The sequence below is a fragment of the Cynocephalus volans genome, chromosome 2 (assembly GCF_027409185.1).
Source record: "Cynocephalus volans isolate mCynVol1 chromosome 2, mCynVol1.pri, whole genome shotgun sequence".
Taxonomy (NCBI): Eukaryota; Metazoa; Chordata; class Mammalia; order Dermoptera; family Cynocephalidae; genus Cynocephalus; species Cynocephalus volans.
The window spans coordinates 83,783,366-83,801,475 of record NC_084461.1 but is presented as its reverse complement, the minus strand read 5'-3'; the positions used below and the strand labels follow the sequence as shown (position 1 = coordinate 83,801,475).

Here is an 18,110-nt window from a genome sequence, read left to right as displayed (position 1 = left end):
AATTCTAGATGGATCATAGATCTACATATAAAAGGTAAAATAATGAAGTTTTCAGAAGAAAACACAGAATATCTAGAGATAAACTAAGATTTCATAAACTAGACTACATTAAAATTAAGAACTTATATTATTCAGAAAACATTATTGAGAGTGAAAAAGCAAGCCACAGCAGAAGAAGATATTTACAAATATACATTATCAGCAAAGAATTCATATCTAGAATATATGAAGAACTCTTACAAATAAATAAGAAAAAGGTAGACAATTTAATAGAAAAGTAAGTGTTATTGTTTGAATGTGTCCCCTACATTTCAAGTGTTGGAAACTTAATTCCCAAACTCCTATGTTTATGGGGTTTGAAGGTGGTGCCTTTGGTAGGTAATTAGGATTAAATAAGGTCATTAGGCCGCGGCCCCCGTGATGAGATTAATGGCTTTACAAAGAGAGAAAAAGGCTGGCCATTAGCTCAGTTGGTTAGAGTGTGGTGTTGATAACGCCAAGGCCAAGATTTGCACTCTTGCTCTGTTGCCCTGTCTCATGATGTAATGCCTCCCACCATGTCATGACACAGTAGGAAGGCCCTCACCAGATGCCAGTGCCATGCCCTGAGTCTTCCCGGCCTCTAGATCTGTGAGCTAAATACACCTCTATTCTTTATAAACATATCTCTGTTCTTTATAAATTACCCAGACCATCATATAGCAACAGAAAACAGACTAAGACAATAAGCAAAAGACTTGGGCACATCACAAAAGAGAATCAACTGCCAAAAAACATCAAAAGAAACTGATCTTCACTAGTCAGTAAGAAAATGTAAATTAAAGCCAAAATTACAGTATCACTATGCACCCATCCAAATGGCTAAAATAAAAAATATTTACTATGAATAGTGTTGACATGGACATAGAACTAGAATTCTCATACACTGTTGATGGCAGTGTATATTGGTACAACTCTGAAAAACAATTTGATAGTACAGTATTAATTATGCATATGTTATGACTCAGTAATTCCATTTCCAGACATATATCCCATAGAAACACATCCAGATAGTCACCAAAGACATGTATAAGAATATTCATAGCAGTGCTATACATGATAGCTTCAAACTGCAAACAACCCAAATGTCCATCAATAGTAACTGATCTGGCTAAGAAATGGCCAATCTCTTTATCTATGTTGAATTCTAAGCTTGCCCTAAAGAGATTAGTAAGTTATCTGCATAATTCTTGGAAATGCACATAAATACTATAAAACAAAATACTGTTATTAACATTTTAGATATAAAAGAAATCTTGTAAGTTGACAACTTTATTTTTAAGAAAACAACTAGATGTGGGTCTGTCACTTTAAACCTAAAATGCATTGTCTACAAGCTTTTCAAATTGTTTTCAATTTGAAAGCTTTTCAATTGTTTTAAGTTTCAAAAAGAAAGAAATGATAGCAAGAAAGAAAGCTTTATTTTTTCCAAAAAATGTACCCTGGAAAAATGACATTGCTAGAACACAAATGAACTTAAAATACAGCAACATAACACAATCAGGCTTTCAAGTGAATCTAATCTGGATTTGAATCTCAGCTTCATAACTTACTAGGTAAAAATATCTATCTCGGCGTTGTTTGAGGATTAAGTGAGGTAATCTAGACTGAACACTAAGCATGGTGTATAGAATATAATCAACACTCAAATGCATTTGTTTCTGGTATGTTTCACTCATTTATTGACTCGACTCTTATTGAGTGTCACTATGGGCCAGGTCATGTTTCAGGCACTAGTTTTTATCAAGGCTACTAGTTGAAAGCCTTATGAAATAGAAAATGATAAAAATCTTAAACCATTAGAAGAGACCTCAGAAATCATCTAACTTAAGCATCTCACCTCCTTTGGGGTCAGATCAGAAACTTGTGGGGGAGGGGTGTTTATCAAGCTCGATATGGCCTATCCCTGCATTCCCTCACTCCACTGAGAATCACACATTTGATGAAAGAATTCATCACAGGAGATGCACAGTAGGACAGTAATAAAGGTAGGAAGAAGGTTGTTTTAAAAAACGATTTAATCCAACCCCTTCCTTTCACCAGTGAGGATACTAAAACCCCAAAGACTTATTCTAATTCCTGGTCCAATACTTCCTTCTTTTTCCTGAAAGCTGCCTTTTGCCTGGATCCCTGGAAAATATGACTGGTTAATAAAGCAAACCCTGCTGTTGGAATGTGCTGATTCAGAGAATTAGATAAAAACAAAGAATTCATCACTCCCTCCCAAGCTTTTGAAGACTCAGTCAACAGTTTAATATTGAAAGTGTCTAAAATAATAACTGTTAAGATCACGCAATTGGTTTTAAGAAAATGGTCTCCAATACCAAGACTCCATTAGTGCTTTGCAGAGAAACATATCCACTAGCATCATTATCCATTAAATAGTTATTAGCAAGGACTCCTAAACACAATACTCTTATTCTCAATACAAACATAACTGTCATTTTATAATGACTACTAGGAAATTAATGAAGAGATCTACTTTGCATTTCTATTTCAAGCATTGTGTAAAATAAAATAGGATTTGAATAGAGAAATTTTTTTATCTGACCCCATTTTGACAGCAGTGTCAGAAGTCTGTATTTTGATATTCAAACAAGACCACATCATAATAAGCCTTTATCAACTTTTCATAGTAAGCAATGACATTTTGATTCAAAGTAAAATGTCACAACCAGGAAAGTGAAGAAAATGAAATTTAACTGGTTGTTTTTCAGCCCATTCCCAGCTGAAGAGAAGTGTGAATAAAAATATTAAAGGCAAGCAACAAGAGAAGCTGGCAAAAAGGCAGACTTACCACCAGCCTTGAGGCCAGATCCATGTATCCCAGTTTTTCAAGGAGGTTATAGATGAGTCCCGTCTGGAACAGGGCTTCAGTGATAGGTGCGGTATGGTTCTCATTTCTAAGATAATCAATCAAATCAAAGGCCCTCCGAAGAGGCACTTTACCTAGGCTAAAGGATAAAAGAACAGGAAAAGTAAATATGCAGACACATAGAAGAAGTCTATGCATGCTGAGAGAAACTTCATGGTTGACTGGTGAGTCTTGAGGACCAAAAACTTAAGCTTAGACTGGCATTCTGTCAAGTTAGACTAAAAATTATCTTTGAATAAGTTCATGTGGCCTAAGATTAAAGAAGCATTTCAAGAGAAAAATATACTTAAACAATAGCTCATTTTTTATTGCATAAGTCACCTATAAATTGCTACTAATGCACCAAAAGTATTACAATGTCTTGGGTGAGAAAAGATGAATAGCACTTATTTATTAAATACTTGTATTTACCAGGTGACATAGAGAGTATTTGAATCAGAAAAAAAATTTTTTGTTTGTTGGTTGTATATAAGTTTGTTTGTCAAACTTAAGGCAAGATGCATTGTGAATTTACAGTGACCATATTTTTTTAAATGAATCGTTTTTTTATAGAAATCACAGCCTTGATAGCTGAGATGATGTAAGAAGATCACTTCATAAAAAAATGAATCAAATGGGAAGGTCAAGAGTGGTCAGAAAGAATACTCTTGAGTGTTCCTTGTGCTTCTAGGCCTATTATTGGTCTAAGTTGGTGAACTTCTATTCAGAGGATATCTTTACAGGAGGTCACTGCCATTCTTGGCTTTGGGACTCTATAATGTATGAAGTGGTGGGGAAGGCAAACAGTACACAGATAAGGAGGCTCCAGCCATCAGAGATGTCCTTCAAACCAATGGGGAAGCACTAAGCTTCAGACTTAAGCCAGCTGCTGCTTAAAAAGAATTCTCTCATGAAACAAAATAAAGACTTAACTCCTATATCAATTGATTCAGCAAAATACATGTTTTGCTTCTTGGCATCTAGTCTTGAATTATTATTAAATCCTGTTTTATGTTATTTAACTGTTCAATGTGTTTGTAGCTAAAGTTTTTAAATAGATTATAAAGTCCCTGAAGACAAAGAATATGTCCTGTATTTTCCCAATCCTCCAAATGAATTGTACCAAACAGGCGATACATGCTAGTTCTTTCTGTTTTTCTGAAATGTTCTTTACCTCATAAACACCTGTTTAAAACAAAAGCTGAACCCAAACCAAGCATACTCTACCTTGCAAGTTCAAAGATGTTGTTGATAAGGCTGGCACGGTCCTTGTCACTCAGAACATAAGGATTTATTTTCAACTGTTTGATTAGTGCTTCCCAGTCATCATCTGCATAGTGTACAATATAATAGCCATTCATGTTTGTATTCACTTTGACCCACTGCACTTCTTCTGTAAGATTGATGGTATCTAGTAGAGACCAAAAAATGAGAGATTGAGAGGGAAGACAATAGGGCATGAAGAAAAAATTAAATGTTGTTTGTTTCAAAGGTAGTATGGTATATTTTTATATTTAATCACTCTACTAAGAAAGTAAATGTCTGCTTCCCAGGCAGTTATTTTCATGTTAATGAAGATCACCACTCATTCACTTAACAATTATTTACCTACTGCACATTATTGGCTCTAGGCTAGATAATAGAGATCAGATGGTGAACAAAGTAGAGATGTCACTGCTTTTACGGATCTTATAGTCTGATGTAATTAGGCAACTACAGTATCACGTAAGTGCTATCGACAAAAAAAAAAAAACATGGCATTCAACAGAAGCACACAGAAGAAATGCTTTACCTCCCTAGGAAAGATCAGGAGAGGTTTCTTGTAAGAAATGACATCTTCAACTTTAGAAGTTATCATTCTTCTAAGAGACCTCAAAACATATAGCTGTTAGCCAGGTGAAGAAGGTATAGAAGGGACCCTAAGTGTTCAAGGACTAGAGAGAAAGTGTCCATAGTGTCCATGCACTGAATTTGTTCCCAAGTTCATTATCACTGGAGGAGAGAAGGAAGGAGAAAGAGAAAGTGTGTGTAGGATGGGGCAGTAGGAAGACAGTGAGAGAACTATAAACAATGTCTTCCACCTCAGTGTTTGTCTTTCATTACGTTAACAAAGGAAGAACAAAGAAAGTCATCTAGAAAAGTCACACAATTCAAAGCTAGCAAAATAAATATTAGGAAAGGCTTAAGGTTTTATTAGGAACAAATAAAAAATAACTGAGTTAAAATAACAGAAAAGTGATATGCACCTTTTGGGTCCCTTCATTACATATATAAACATGGAGAGAACTGTTAGAAGTCTCTATGGAATTGTTTCAACTAATGAATAAATAATGAGGAGCTAACTGGTTACAAAATATATGTATGAATTTTAAAAATCCTTAAAATACTAAGCAAAAATTGTCCTTTAAAGTTAGCAACAAAGATGTAGATTTAATATAAAAAGGGTATGCTTCTAAGCATTTTGAGGTTTACTATTTATTAGAATATAAGTTCCATGAGGTTACTATTTTGTTTACTGGTAATGCCTCACCCTAGAACAATGTACCTATAGGTGTTCAAAAACTACTTGTTGAATTAATGAAAGAATAAACAAGTAATGACCATTCATAGTACATGGTTTCAGACGAGATCGGGTGCGTTCAGGGTGGTATGGCCGTAGAACATAGTACATGGTTTCAAACAAGTCTAAGTAAAATTTGTAGATATTTATGCCCCCCCATTTTAAAGCAATAAGTACTTTAAAATTCTTTTAAATTATAAGAGAATGAAGAATAGAAATAAGAAAAATAATCTAAACTCAGACAATAATAGCATTTTGGAGTGTATCTCCTGCCAAGCATGTTTTAATTGATGTAATATTTCATGAAGTGGATCTATATGTGTCTATTCTTACCCTTTTTACTTGTCAGATTCCACCCCTTTCCACTTTTCCACTGTCTTCATATGCAGCGTTCAAATATCTTCATAATATTCCATTTCAAGACCTACTATAGTACTCAATCTCCTACTTTGAAACATTTAGGCCGTTTTAAAATTTTCACCATCGTAATAATTCTGTAGCAATGGTTTTGGGTTTTTTTGTGTATAGAATGCTTTAGAAACATGTTTTAAACCCAAGGATTATATACATTAGTACCTGAAGCCTTAGGGTCTGTCAACTTCAAAAACATGAATTATTCAAATTTATCAGATTCTCTTAATATCTTTGTTATTCCAATTCTATTGATACTGCAAAAAATGTTGAAGATGGAAAAGACTTTCTGATTATGTCTTAACAGTACACATCAGCTAACTAGTCTTTTTTATTAAAAAATTCCACACTAATTTCTGTTGCATTGCTGATACAGCAATAGACGGGAAAGGTCAGTTAGATTAAATAGGGTTTATTCCTTTTTCCAGGGCAGAATGTAGGTCTAAGAAATACTTGTTATGGCAACAGTAGCTACTCCAAGTTGAAGCCATTTTTAACAAACCTATGACTCATGGAATTAACTATCATTAGCTAATTCAATAATATTAAACTCTTCAGGTCACCAAACACAATCTCCTACAGAACTTTTATCAAGAAAGGATCTTGGGAAGAAGAGATACAGAGCCCCAAATAACCCTTGCCCCAAAAACGAGATAAGGCATGTATGGCAATTGTCCACTGGACGGATGCAGGAAAATATTGAAATACATGGTATTTGGGCTGATAAGCAACTTGCCATGTTGTAAACCTAGCCAACTGAAGATGGTAGAGAGGAGGAACACAGTTGGGAGTGTACTTAAAGTTAATACCATCATCGAGACTACAGAACATAAAGCAGTGCAGCCAACAGAACAAAGAGAGAGGAGAGTTATCATTTAAAGAATCAATATATTAATTAGTCTCTATCAGGTATTCTGAATGATCCAGAATGGAGGACCTTAAAACCACAGGTATCAAAAAATAATAGCTTTGCACACAAGGGAAGTAACTACATCCTGCAGCTCAAATGGGGATGAGGCTATCCTCATATGTTTTTAATTTATTATAATCATTAAAGATTAACAGTTCAATTTTCAGCCCATTGAGTAGTAAAGGAGTGAGCAACAACAACATGAAACAGCAAAAGCCCAGATGAAGTTATCTAATAGTGGATTTTAAAAACCATTTGTCAATGAGCTATGAAAAATTAACTACTGTTTTACAAAGAAACATTAAAACATGGGGGGGGGGACATTTTTACTACAAAGTTACAAAATTTCCTGTCCAGTTTGCTCCAGAGGGCTAACATGATACATGCAGTTGAACTGCATCCCCCTTGTTCAAAAGCATTCCCTTCTCTAATATCCCTTTCTTTTTCTTTTATTTTATTGGAGGTTGGGGGGAGAGGCACAAGCAGGTAATGGCACATGATAAATATTTTAATTACATGCCCTTCCTTCTTCTTTCTTCCCAATTGCCTTTCTCTCCAATGACATGGCTTCCAGCTTTACAAAAATATTTCTGGTACAGTGATATCCTTTCAGAAACATGAATGTTTCAAGTTAGATTTAATATAAAAATCTCCTATAGATATGAATAAAAGAGAGAGGGGGAGGGAGGAAGAAAGAGGAGAGGAAAACATTTTTTGGGGGGTATAATTTCCTCAATATGTACCCTGGAAAAATGGCCCCTTTCAGCTCTTCTTATGTACAACAAATATTAATTGTCCAAAATCCATATATGTGGGAAAAAGTGACAAAGATATCGACCAAATATAACTCCTATATATGACTGAACTAATGAACTAAACCAACAATCCTGGAATTTGAATACATGAAAGTATACTATAGATTTAACAAAACATTAAGATAATATGCAGTGCTAAAGTGATATGGCCTAAAATAAACCTGAGGTCATGTTCTCTGCTATATTTTTTTTGAGAATACAAAGAATGAATATGCAATTAAAATAAGAGTAATTCTCACTGGAGCATTAAGAACCAGGAAAACTCAACTGTTCTCAGGGTCAAAGATTTTTTATAAGGACAGATATTTTAAGGTGGACTCTCAAAACCTGAACTGACAGGAATTAGCAGCAGCAGCAACAGCAAGGGAAAAACCCAGTTAAGAAGTGGAAGTGACAGACAATGCTTTCATCATAGTCCAGTTCCAGCTCTAGATTAAACCAATTATATAGTACAGTATATATTCCTCTTTACTAAGAATCTTTTTAAATGAAGGGAAACAGAAAATATCATTTCATAAGGCTCTGAATGTTCTTTTCCTAGAAATTTTTATAGTGATATTTGAAACTGAGTCACTTCAATATAGAATAAAATTTATTCACTCAATAAATTTTTGTATGCCTGCTAAGTTTACAAGAGAATTCATACAGCCATGATCTTTACCCTCAACGGGAGACATATCTAACACAGGGATAGATGTAAGTGAAACAACACTTAGAGTATATTGTGAGTGGAGAAGTAGAGAATGCTATGAAAAAACATAAAGAGGGCATCTAACCTGTCTTGGGGACAGGGAAGGCTTCCTGGAGCATCCAATGGCTGAGCTAAGAGCTGAAGAATGAATAGTAACAGATCAAGGGAGTGGAGAGGCAAGAGTGTTCTTCAAGGAGAGGAAACAACATATGCAAAGGCCCAGAGACAAGAGGCAGTATGGCATGTTTGAGTTGGTGAAAGAATATTTGTGTAGCCGAAGCACAAAACACCATGTATGGGCTAAGAAAGAGAAGATTAAAGCACAAAAATATAGCTAGAGTACGGAATGTGAATCTCAAAAAGAGTTTAACAAATTGACATGTAAACTGAGCTAAATAGTAAAAAAATAACAAAAGCAGATTTCTTATTGTCCAATTATTTCTAATATCACCAAATAATATGTTATCAGGAGGTTTGCAAAATTTCCATATTGGTGCCTTGAGAATGTTCCAGCCATATTTTGGTTATGCTGAAGGATACAAGGAGATGGGGTTACTTGTTCTCTCTTGGGTCAGAGACTATACTTCTAGGGCCCACTTAAAGTTTAGAGTTTTGTTTTATTAAAGATGGTGGCACTTCCTTGTGCCTCTAGCCACACTACATTAATTAAAGATATGATAACACCAATAGCTCCTAGGGTTTTAAATAATGAGATTGTTGTGGCTGTAATACTCCACTGTGGTAAAACTGCATTGAAACTGGTACATTCATATATTTCAGGTGGCATTATGAACTGTTACCACAAAACAGAAGGTGATTTAATTATATGCATTGAATCAGAAAAGGTAATGGTCTTCATTTTGAGAAGCATTCCCAAGAAAAAGTTCATATAACGGAAAAATCTTTAAGACCTGAAATTTTTATTGAAGGCCTTTTTTTTCCTTAAATAAAGACAAATGGTGAACCAAGTGTCTAACAATAAGGAAAGCCTAAGTCAATTACTGTATACATTAAAAAAGGGTAAGACACAGAAATCACATGTATACAATGATTTCAACTAAGTAAAAAATAATTATTTAAAAAATGACTAGAAAGAATCATGAGAGTAAGTTAGGATAGGGTAATAAGATTTTTTTATCCATTTCCTAGATTTTATGTAATGTGAATATATTATGTCTAAAGATTTATTTTTTTAATAACATTAATAATAATAGCTAATATTTATGTAGTACATAACACATGCCAGGCCTTGTTCTAGGTGCTTCATATAAATGAACTCAAATTTGTTCCTGACCATGACCCTATAAAGTAAGTATAATTACTATCCCCATTTTACAGTTGAGGGAATGAAGCTCAGAGAGATCATATAACCTGCCTAAAATTACATAAGAGATAAGTGGTAGAGCCAAGAATCAAAGAAGGCCACTGCTACACTCACCTCTTAAAATATACACTTGAACACCAGATCCAAATTCAAATGAGAAATTTTCCCTTTTTCATAACTCTAAAGCATCACTAATAGTTCCTACAGAACCCAAGAACCTATAACCTTTTAGGATGTAAATTAAGAGATGTGGTACGGCATTCACAGAGGTATTTAACAGATGGTCAGAAACTACATTTCAACTGCTTTTAATAGGCTCCTTGTGGGTTAACATATACTACCTTTACATTTTATTATCCCCCTCCTTGCTATCATAGTTTCTTGACCCATTTTCTCATAACCAAAAAATGTATACTATGTCTGCAGGACATATTAAAATAATTATTTACCCTAAGTCTAGGTCATGAGTCAACCTTCATTATGCCTAAGAATCACCTAGGATGTTTGTTAAAGTGTAGTTGCACCAGCCCACCCCTAGAAGGTAGGTAGCAGAGCATACTTTGAGAAACTGCCCTCCTTCTATTACTTCTTTCTTTGTAACATAAAATGTTTATCAAGGATATAAAAACAAAGCATTTGCTATTTTCTAACAGTACATCTAGCACATTCCCTGCAACTTTTTCTACCTTATTTCACATGAATAAAGGCCAATCTTGTGCATGATATACAGAATTAATCTCATTTTAGTCACATCTTACATATGTGACTCATAAAAATCAGTTCAGAGAGTGTGCACACTCAGATTTTAAAAATTATTCCATTTCCAATTTCTTATCAGAAAGGTATTAATTTTATTCAAACCTGATTTCTTGTCCAGTAATGATACTGATTGATATTTTGAATAATTTCTTCCCTCGGTGACATATGATAGTGGAATATGCCACAGGTATCTGTAAAAAGAATATATGGACAGATTATTACTCTTTCCAATATTTCATTTAGTTACACATGATTTATTGAGTCTTTTTGGGGGGGTGAAGGGCAAAAAGGTAAAATTTTTCAAGCCGTTCCTAGAAAGGAATATCTTGTTAGGTTTCATAAGAACTTACAATTACAAAACATTTAAAAATACTCCAATCTGAGAGTGCAAAAGAGACAGCATGTAAAGAAAGAGGACATGTACCTTGCATCTGAAGGATGGATTTCAGGCTTCATATTTAAAAAGAATCTCTCTTGTTGTATAAAAAGTTCCTTTCCTTTCCTTTGAACAGTCACTAAAGGAAACCCTTTCTGCAAAATCCAGGTTTTCATCATTTTCTTTACATCTAATGTTCTGTTTGTGACCTGAAAAAAGAAATTATTTTAGCTTAAAGATAAAAATTAATTTAGAAATTTTACAGTTTGTATCCTTCCCTCTTTCCCTACAACATTCTGTGAAGACTACATTTAATGTTAATATAAAAAAGAAGCATAAATGCTGTGTTGAGTATATTTCTAATCTAGGTAAATGACCATCCACTAAAAGGAGAAATAACCTGGAACAGAACTAAGTGATAACTAAGGGAGTGAGAGAGGCATTATGTTGAAAAGTAGCACATAACAGCCAATTGGGAGTTCATTAAGATTAAAATACCTAAATTTATTAAGATTAAAATCCCTAAGAAGGTACAAGCACTTCTTCAGGTCACAATACCACAATTTGTAAGATATGAATAATGATAGGATCTGAAGCACTACTACTTAATCCTGTGAATCAAGTGAGTCCAGGCTTCTCTTTAGCCTTCTCTTTAACCTTCCCCTTCACACATTAGTCTTTTAAATACTGTGGGAATGCAAGAAGCATGAAATATAAAATGTTCTGCTGCTATGCAGCAGAAGCATGAAATATAAAAAGGTCAGTTGCCTTGACTGGAAGTCTCTCTAGAGAACAGTGGTGAACTTTTTTGATGGTCACAGACCTCCTTTCCTAGAAAATATACGAAATGTAACTACAGAATCCAGAATCTAGTGTCAGAGGTTCGGACCCTCTAAAGCCTGTTCCTAAGACATCTGGTATCAATGATTAAGGAACAATTTTTGAACTGTCTCTTTAAAGTAAGTGGGTTAAACTTATGGTTCAAATTATTTTTCTAGATTACGTATGGATTTGAACTGCAAGCAACTAAGTCATCATGTACCTAAACTGGTAATTTCACTCCACTATAGCAGGCCTTACCTCAATTACCATATGCCTATCTATTTAAAGCACAAAAGGATGAAGCAAATCCTCCCAAATTCATTGTGATATTACTCTTATATTTCTCATGGCTCTGGCCTATTTATTTCTGGACCAGAGGCTGGGAAGAAAATAAGCTTGCCCAAAAGCAAGGTGCTTTGGGTGTTTAAAGCAGTACTGAAATGAAGAGGTCAGTACATAATTTGATGGGGATGCCAAAAAACCTGAGGATAATGTCACGGACTAGGCTGGGACTGGAAAACACCAAAATGCAAGAGTTGTGATCACTGACGATGGCAGAAATATGTTCTAAATGTCAAGAGATAAGACAATGGGTATAAAATAAACATGGCTTTCAACTAAAATGCTACTATATGATCAGAGAAAAAACAATTATTTGGAAGCAACAGTCAGGTAATAAGGACTGATCCCTCTTCTCAAAGAGAACTCTGAGAGTAAGGAAGGTATACTTTCTGGGCAAAGGGTTAAGACCTAGAAAATACCAGGATTCAGATAAGGCAAGGAAGCAGAAAGAGTATTAGAAAAGATCCAGAGAAGGGGTTCTTAACTCAGAGTCTATAAAACTTTGAAACTGTGTGTGATGTTTTGCACATATGTGGTTTTCCTGGGGAATACGGCCAGAACTTTCACCAAATTTTCAAATATGTCTGTGATCTTCCAAACCATTAAGAACTATCCATCTAGATCAGGGTAACAAATTCAAATGCTCGTAAGGGTTGTGCAGTCAGCATACGTGCATGAGGCAGGCTGGGTTCACGCACTGCTTTGAAACATAACTTCTACCTAATTACTCTGCTTGTTAGAATATTTGCAGGCACGACAAAATCCAAACAGCAAAGTGATCCAAGGGCAGTATGTAGTTCACGGCAGTCAGTCTGTGATATATCATCTACTCTAGAGGAACATGGCCACAAAAGACAAGAGATTCATACAGCAGAGCACAGAATTGTGAATGGAAGGCAGAAAACTAGAAAAGGATAAGAATGGGAAGGGAGATTTTTTAAAACAAAAATAACAAAAATACAGTAATATCCATTAACAGAGAGAAGGTAACTTCCCTACAAAATAGGAATGAAAATTAAGGTACAGAATAAAAATGGCTACCCAAGGCCATATACCTTTTTTTCAACGACTATTTCTTGACTTTAAATTCAGTGCTCTATTCACAAATATTTATATATCAAGCTCCATCCCCCTCTCTCTTAAATAACTGACCTTGATGCCACACACATATTTTTATTGCATATGTAAATAAAAATAGAATTCCTTTCTTCCTACGGTAAGAGATAATTAAGTTATCCAGGTTGCTTACCTCATTAAAACTATCCCACAGGTCATCACTTTGAATGGATGCATAGCTATGATTATGCAGGTAAAGAACAACAGCATGTTGAAATACATCTTCACTAAGATAAGTTTTCAGCATCAACAAGAGAGAAGCTCCCTATTTAAAAAAAAGAGAGAGAAAAAAGGAAGAAAATAATAAAAAAATATAGATTATAGAATCAAGAATCTACAATTCAAAATCATTCTAAACATATACTTTCATATGTAGAACCTAGTTATAATACATTGTTATTTAGTTTCATATAGCTAGATGAGGACTATGTTCTAATGTCTTAAAATTATTTTAAGGGATTTGAAAAAGAATTAATGGAGTAGATTCCCATATGCACTAATTCTACCATGAGCCATTCTATGTGGTCTATCAACGTACTCGGTGTTTTAGCGTCAGTGATGAAAAATTAAATATTTATAAATATATTTTTAATTAAAAAAATGCCAAATTTTCTGTGGCATTCCCCATCCCTGCCCCCAGTGCTTAAAGTATGAGTTGAATTCATGGGCACACACTGCTGGACAGACAATAAATTAGCAGAGCTCTCAAAAGTCTCTCTGCTAAGCAGTACATTAAATTTTAATTTTAGTATATCATGTTGCTGAAGTAACCAGGATCTCTCTTCTTCCTGCAGAGTCACTTCAAATATGTTTGGAACTAATGAAGCTACAAGGCAGCAAGCATACACTAATAATGCATAATCCGGCAAGCAACTGTTAGGATGATACTACATTCACTCACGTACATATCATTATTCTCAATCTCAAAATAACCACCTCCTCTGTGAAGCCTTTTCTGATCTGAAATGGAATCATATTTCTCCATCTTGAATAGTAATTTCTGTATCTGTTATATATTTATTTCCTCTTCTAGACTGTACACTAGTTGAGGGAAAAATTGAAAAGCTCAACTCCAGTGATTAAATTGCCAACTACACAGGAGGCACTCAAGTAGTTTTGGAATGAATTTCACTTCTGATAAAAATGTAACAATGTTAGGTCATCAAGATTATCAACATACATAATTAAATTTAATATCTATTACTCTCTTCTCTCTCACACTTTATAACTATTACTTATTCTATAAATGTAAGTATTCATTCTTGTTCCCAACAGTCTCCCTTCTCTCTTGCATCACCAACTTTCCCTCTGTACTGTAACATTCCCATTAACAAAACAAAAACTATGTAACATTCCTAAGTTTAAACAAATAAGGCTCCCTACCTTTCCTTAATTTCACACCTCCTCCAGTTATCACCCTATTTCTTGCTTCCCCTTTGTAGAAAACTCCTCAGAAGAGCTGTCTGCATTTGCCATCTCCATTTGTTCTCTTTCCATTTTCTCTTGAGCCATCTTCTAATCATCACTCCACTGGAAGTATTCTTATCAAGGTCACTGGTGAACTTCCTGGTGCCAAACCAGTGTCAATTCTCAACCTATCTATCTTAATCTTATCAACCTATTGGTAGCATTTGATATGAGTTATCACTCCTTGAAAGTCTTTATGCACTTGGCCTCAGGACCCCACTCTTAATTCTCTCCCTATTCACTGGCCAACCCTCTCAGTCTCTTTGCTGGAACCTACTCATCTTCCCAATGACTAAAGTTTCCTGTGCCTGTACTTCAGCAGCAATTTCCTGACATTAGGTCTCCCCTGGACCTCTTTTCTTCTCTATTAAAATTTACTTTCTAGTTAATCTCCTCAACCACAGAGGTTTTAAATGACTCCCTAAGTTATATAACTAACTAGATTTCCCCTCTGAATTCCAGACTCACATCCAACTGCCTGCTTGGTATTTCCACTTGGATGTCTAATGCACATCTCATACTCAGTTCAGAAACTGAACCATTTTTTTCTTCTTGCCCTAAATCTACTCCCCCAGCAGTCTTCTGCATTTCAGCAATGGCAACTCCATTTTTCCGTTCAAGCAAAAATTTTGAAGTTAACCTTGACTCCTCTCTTACGTTCCACATTTAGTGAATCAGCAAATTCTACTGAAGCAACCTTTACAATATATTCCAAGTCCAACCATATATCATCAGCTTCACTACTACTACCCTAGTCCATTATCTCACCACCCATCTATTACAACAACTTCCGAACTAGTCACCCTGACTCCATGTGCTGTTGAAAACTAAAGCAGTTTTTTACAAAATAAGCAACACTGTGATACTTCCATGATCAAATGGCTTTTCATTTCACTTAGAATAAAATCAAGGTCCTTACTATGGCTTATTATAACCTACAATGATCTCGCCTCTTATAATACCTCTGACTTCATATACTACTTTCCACTCTACTTACTCTGCTCCAGATATACCAGCTCCTTGCTGTTGCTTGAATACACAAAAGAATCTCTAATCTCAAGCTGGAGGCAGGGTCCGTAGACCAGTCTCAGGTTTGATGATGTGCTAGGAAGACTTACAGGACTCAGCATAGTCATATCCACCACTATGATTTATTATGGTGAAAGGATACAAAAATCAGCTAAGGGAAAAGGCACATTGGGTGAAGTCCAGAGGAAACTGGGTACAAGCTTCTAACAGTCCTCTCCCAGTGGAGTCACATGGGATGCACTTTAATTCCTTCAGCAAGTTGTGCCTATGTGTGTGAAATACTGTCTACCAGGGATGCTCATTAGAGACTCAGTATCTAGGGTTTTTATTGGGGGCTAGTAAGGGAGGAACCCTCTGCCTAGCACACACCAAAATTCCAGATTCCCAGAAGGAAAGTAAATGTTCAGCATAAACTACAAAGTTTGTACAATTTAGGCACAGTGAGCCACTGTTAGCATGGAATGGTGAGAACTACCCTAAAATCAAAGTTCCCAGATGCCAGCCAAAGGACCACCTCGAAAACAGGCCTTTCAAAGGATAGTAGTCTTAGGACTGTTACATTAACTCTTTCCTGTACACAAACTCTATACACTGATTATTTCCTCTGCCTGTAGCATTCTTCTCCCAGAAAACCACATGCCTCCTTCCTCACTGTTCAAATGTCACCTTACAACATTATATAAAACACCCAACCACATTATATAAAACAACATTTCCTCTGTCACTCTCATTTACCTTACCATGCTTTATTTTCATATTAGTACTCACCACCTAACTCATTTGTATAGTGTCTTCTCTACTTGTAACTCCTGAAATGGAAGCTCCATAGAAGAGACATAGTCCAGTCTTGTTCCCTGATATATCCTCAGTACCTAGAACAATGGCTGGCACATGGTTGGTGTTTGCAAGATTTACTAAATAAATGAATAGGCTTGTGATTATGAACACCAAACAGAGTATGTCTGTCAAACACATTTCCCTATTGACACTTACTTCTTCTTACACGCAATATTGGTAAATTATCCAATGTCCTATTTTTCTCAATTATGTAGGATATTTGCCAGATTCAAGTATGCTAAGAAATCACATGAACACAAGACACAGAATTTTGGGTTTAGAGGGTGGGAGCTGGAGGCAGACAGAGCTATGTCACAACGAATCCTGAAATAACTGTTCTATTTAGGTTCTGTATAAGAACAGAACCACAAGTTTTAAAATTTTCTTTACTGACAGATCCAGTATGAGTTTTAAAATATGGCAGTAGCTCTAATTTAATATTGCTAATTGAACTACTGATTTCCTTGTTTGTTAACAGTACCTGTATTGTAATTCTCCCTGAGTCAGGCTTGAACGTGGAAAATATTTCCACCTTCTTTACCTGCCTTATCCTGTCATTAAATCTTCAAAGTACTTCCCTTCACTCAGTGTTTTTTAGGCTCATTGTCTCTTTTCCATCCTTTCTACCACTCCTCATTTCAAACTTTTATCATTTCATGCCTGTACTTCAGCAGCAATTTCCTGACATTAGGTCTCCCCTGGCTTAAATCCACTCTATAAACTGAAACCAACTTAATTTTCCTAAATAGTAACTTTAATCTAGTCATTCTTCTGTTCAAAAGTCTTCTAAAGCTTCCCAGTACTTACAGAAAAAATGGATTCCTTATGGTCAGGACATTCTAAGCCTACCATACCTATCTCATCTTTCTCCTACTCCACATGCATCTTTCACTATCAAACATTTACTCTCTAAACAAGCATCCCTTGCTCCTTCGGATTTCTGACTTTTCTTTGCAGATCTCATTGTTACATTTCTGCCCTACCCTACTCTTCCCATTCCTCCTTACCTAAATTGTTGTTATTTAACTCATTCCCATTTTCCTCCCCAAAATTTCTCTTCATTATCCCAGGCAGAAATTCTCTGTACCACTCATTTAGCACATACTACCTCTCTCGTTGCTCCTACCACCTAAACTTTGAACTTCTTGACTACATGAACTGTATTTCACATGTTTTTTGTATTTTCTTCTCTATTCAATTTATTAATCAATTAATCCAACAGCCAGAATAAGGAGGCAAATAAATCATCACATTCATTCTTCTCTCCAATGAAAATGTGAATGACAGTGATCTTAAACAGGGTTTCTAAGATTCTGTTTTTTCTTCACCCCCAAACTTGGAGTTTATGTTTCTGATCCTGCAATCTAATCTTCAATTCTTAAAATCTCTTTTTGCTTACTTGTTTTGGCACTCCTGACTTTAGAACATAACTCAATTCTCAGTAACACAGCCAAGGGCTTACATAGGACTTTCCCTGCACATATTCTACCTGTGGATCTGGAGCATAAAACAACTTTAAAAGTTTTATTGCTATAAGATCTGATTAACTGCCTGGAATAGTCATAGAACGTAAGAGAGACAAAAGGAAAACTCATAAAATGTTAAAACCAAGATTTAAATAGCAGCAAACAAAAAGTTTAACAGGATACCTGAAAATAATACTCATTTAATCTTTAAAATAATCTAAATCATGCAGCTTGCTCACATATGAAATTAACTTGAAACCTGCTCCAGCTACTTTTTTGTGCATAGCAATAC

General features: G+C 35.2%; 1 protein-coding gene across 1 annotated transcript in view; it reads right to left on the bottom strand.

Annotated features, from left to right (window-relative positions):
• The window catches only part of LNPEP (leucyl and cystinyl aminopeptidase), a 91,734-nt gene that overhangs the window by 11,392 nt on the left and 62,232 nt on the right, over nucleotides 1–18,110 (bottom strand). The window contains exons 9-13 of the mRNA XM_063084053.1: nucleotides 13,153–13,284; nucleotides 10,788–10,948; nucleotides 10,466–10,554; nucleotides 4,121–4,304; nucleotides 2,837–2,993 (exon numbers count right to left, since the gene is read on the bottom strand). Coding sequence (XP_062940123.1) covers nucleotides 2,837–2,993; nucleotides 4,121–4,304; nucleotides 10,466–10,554; nucleotides 10,788–10,948; nucleotides 13,153–13,284 — 723 coding nt within the window. The remainder of the gene's footprint in view (nucleotides 1–2,836; nucleotides 2,994–4,120; nucleotides 4,305–10,465; nucleotides 10,555–10,787; nucleotides 10,949–13,152; nucleotides 13,285–18,110) is intronic.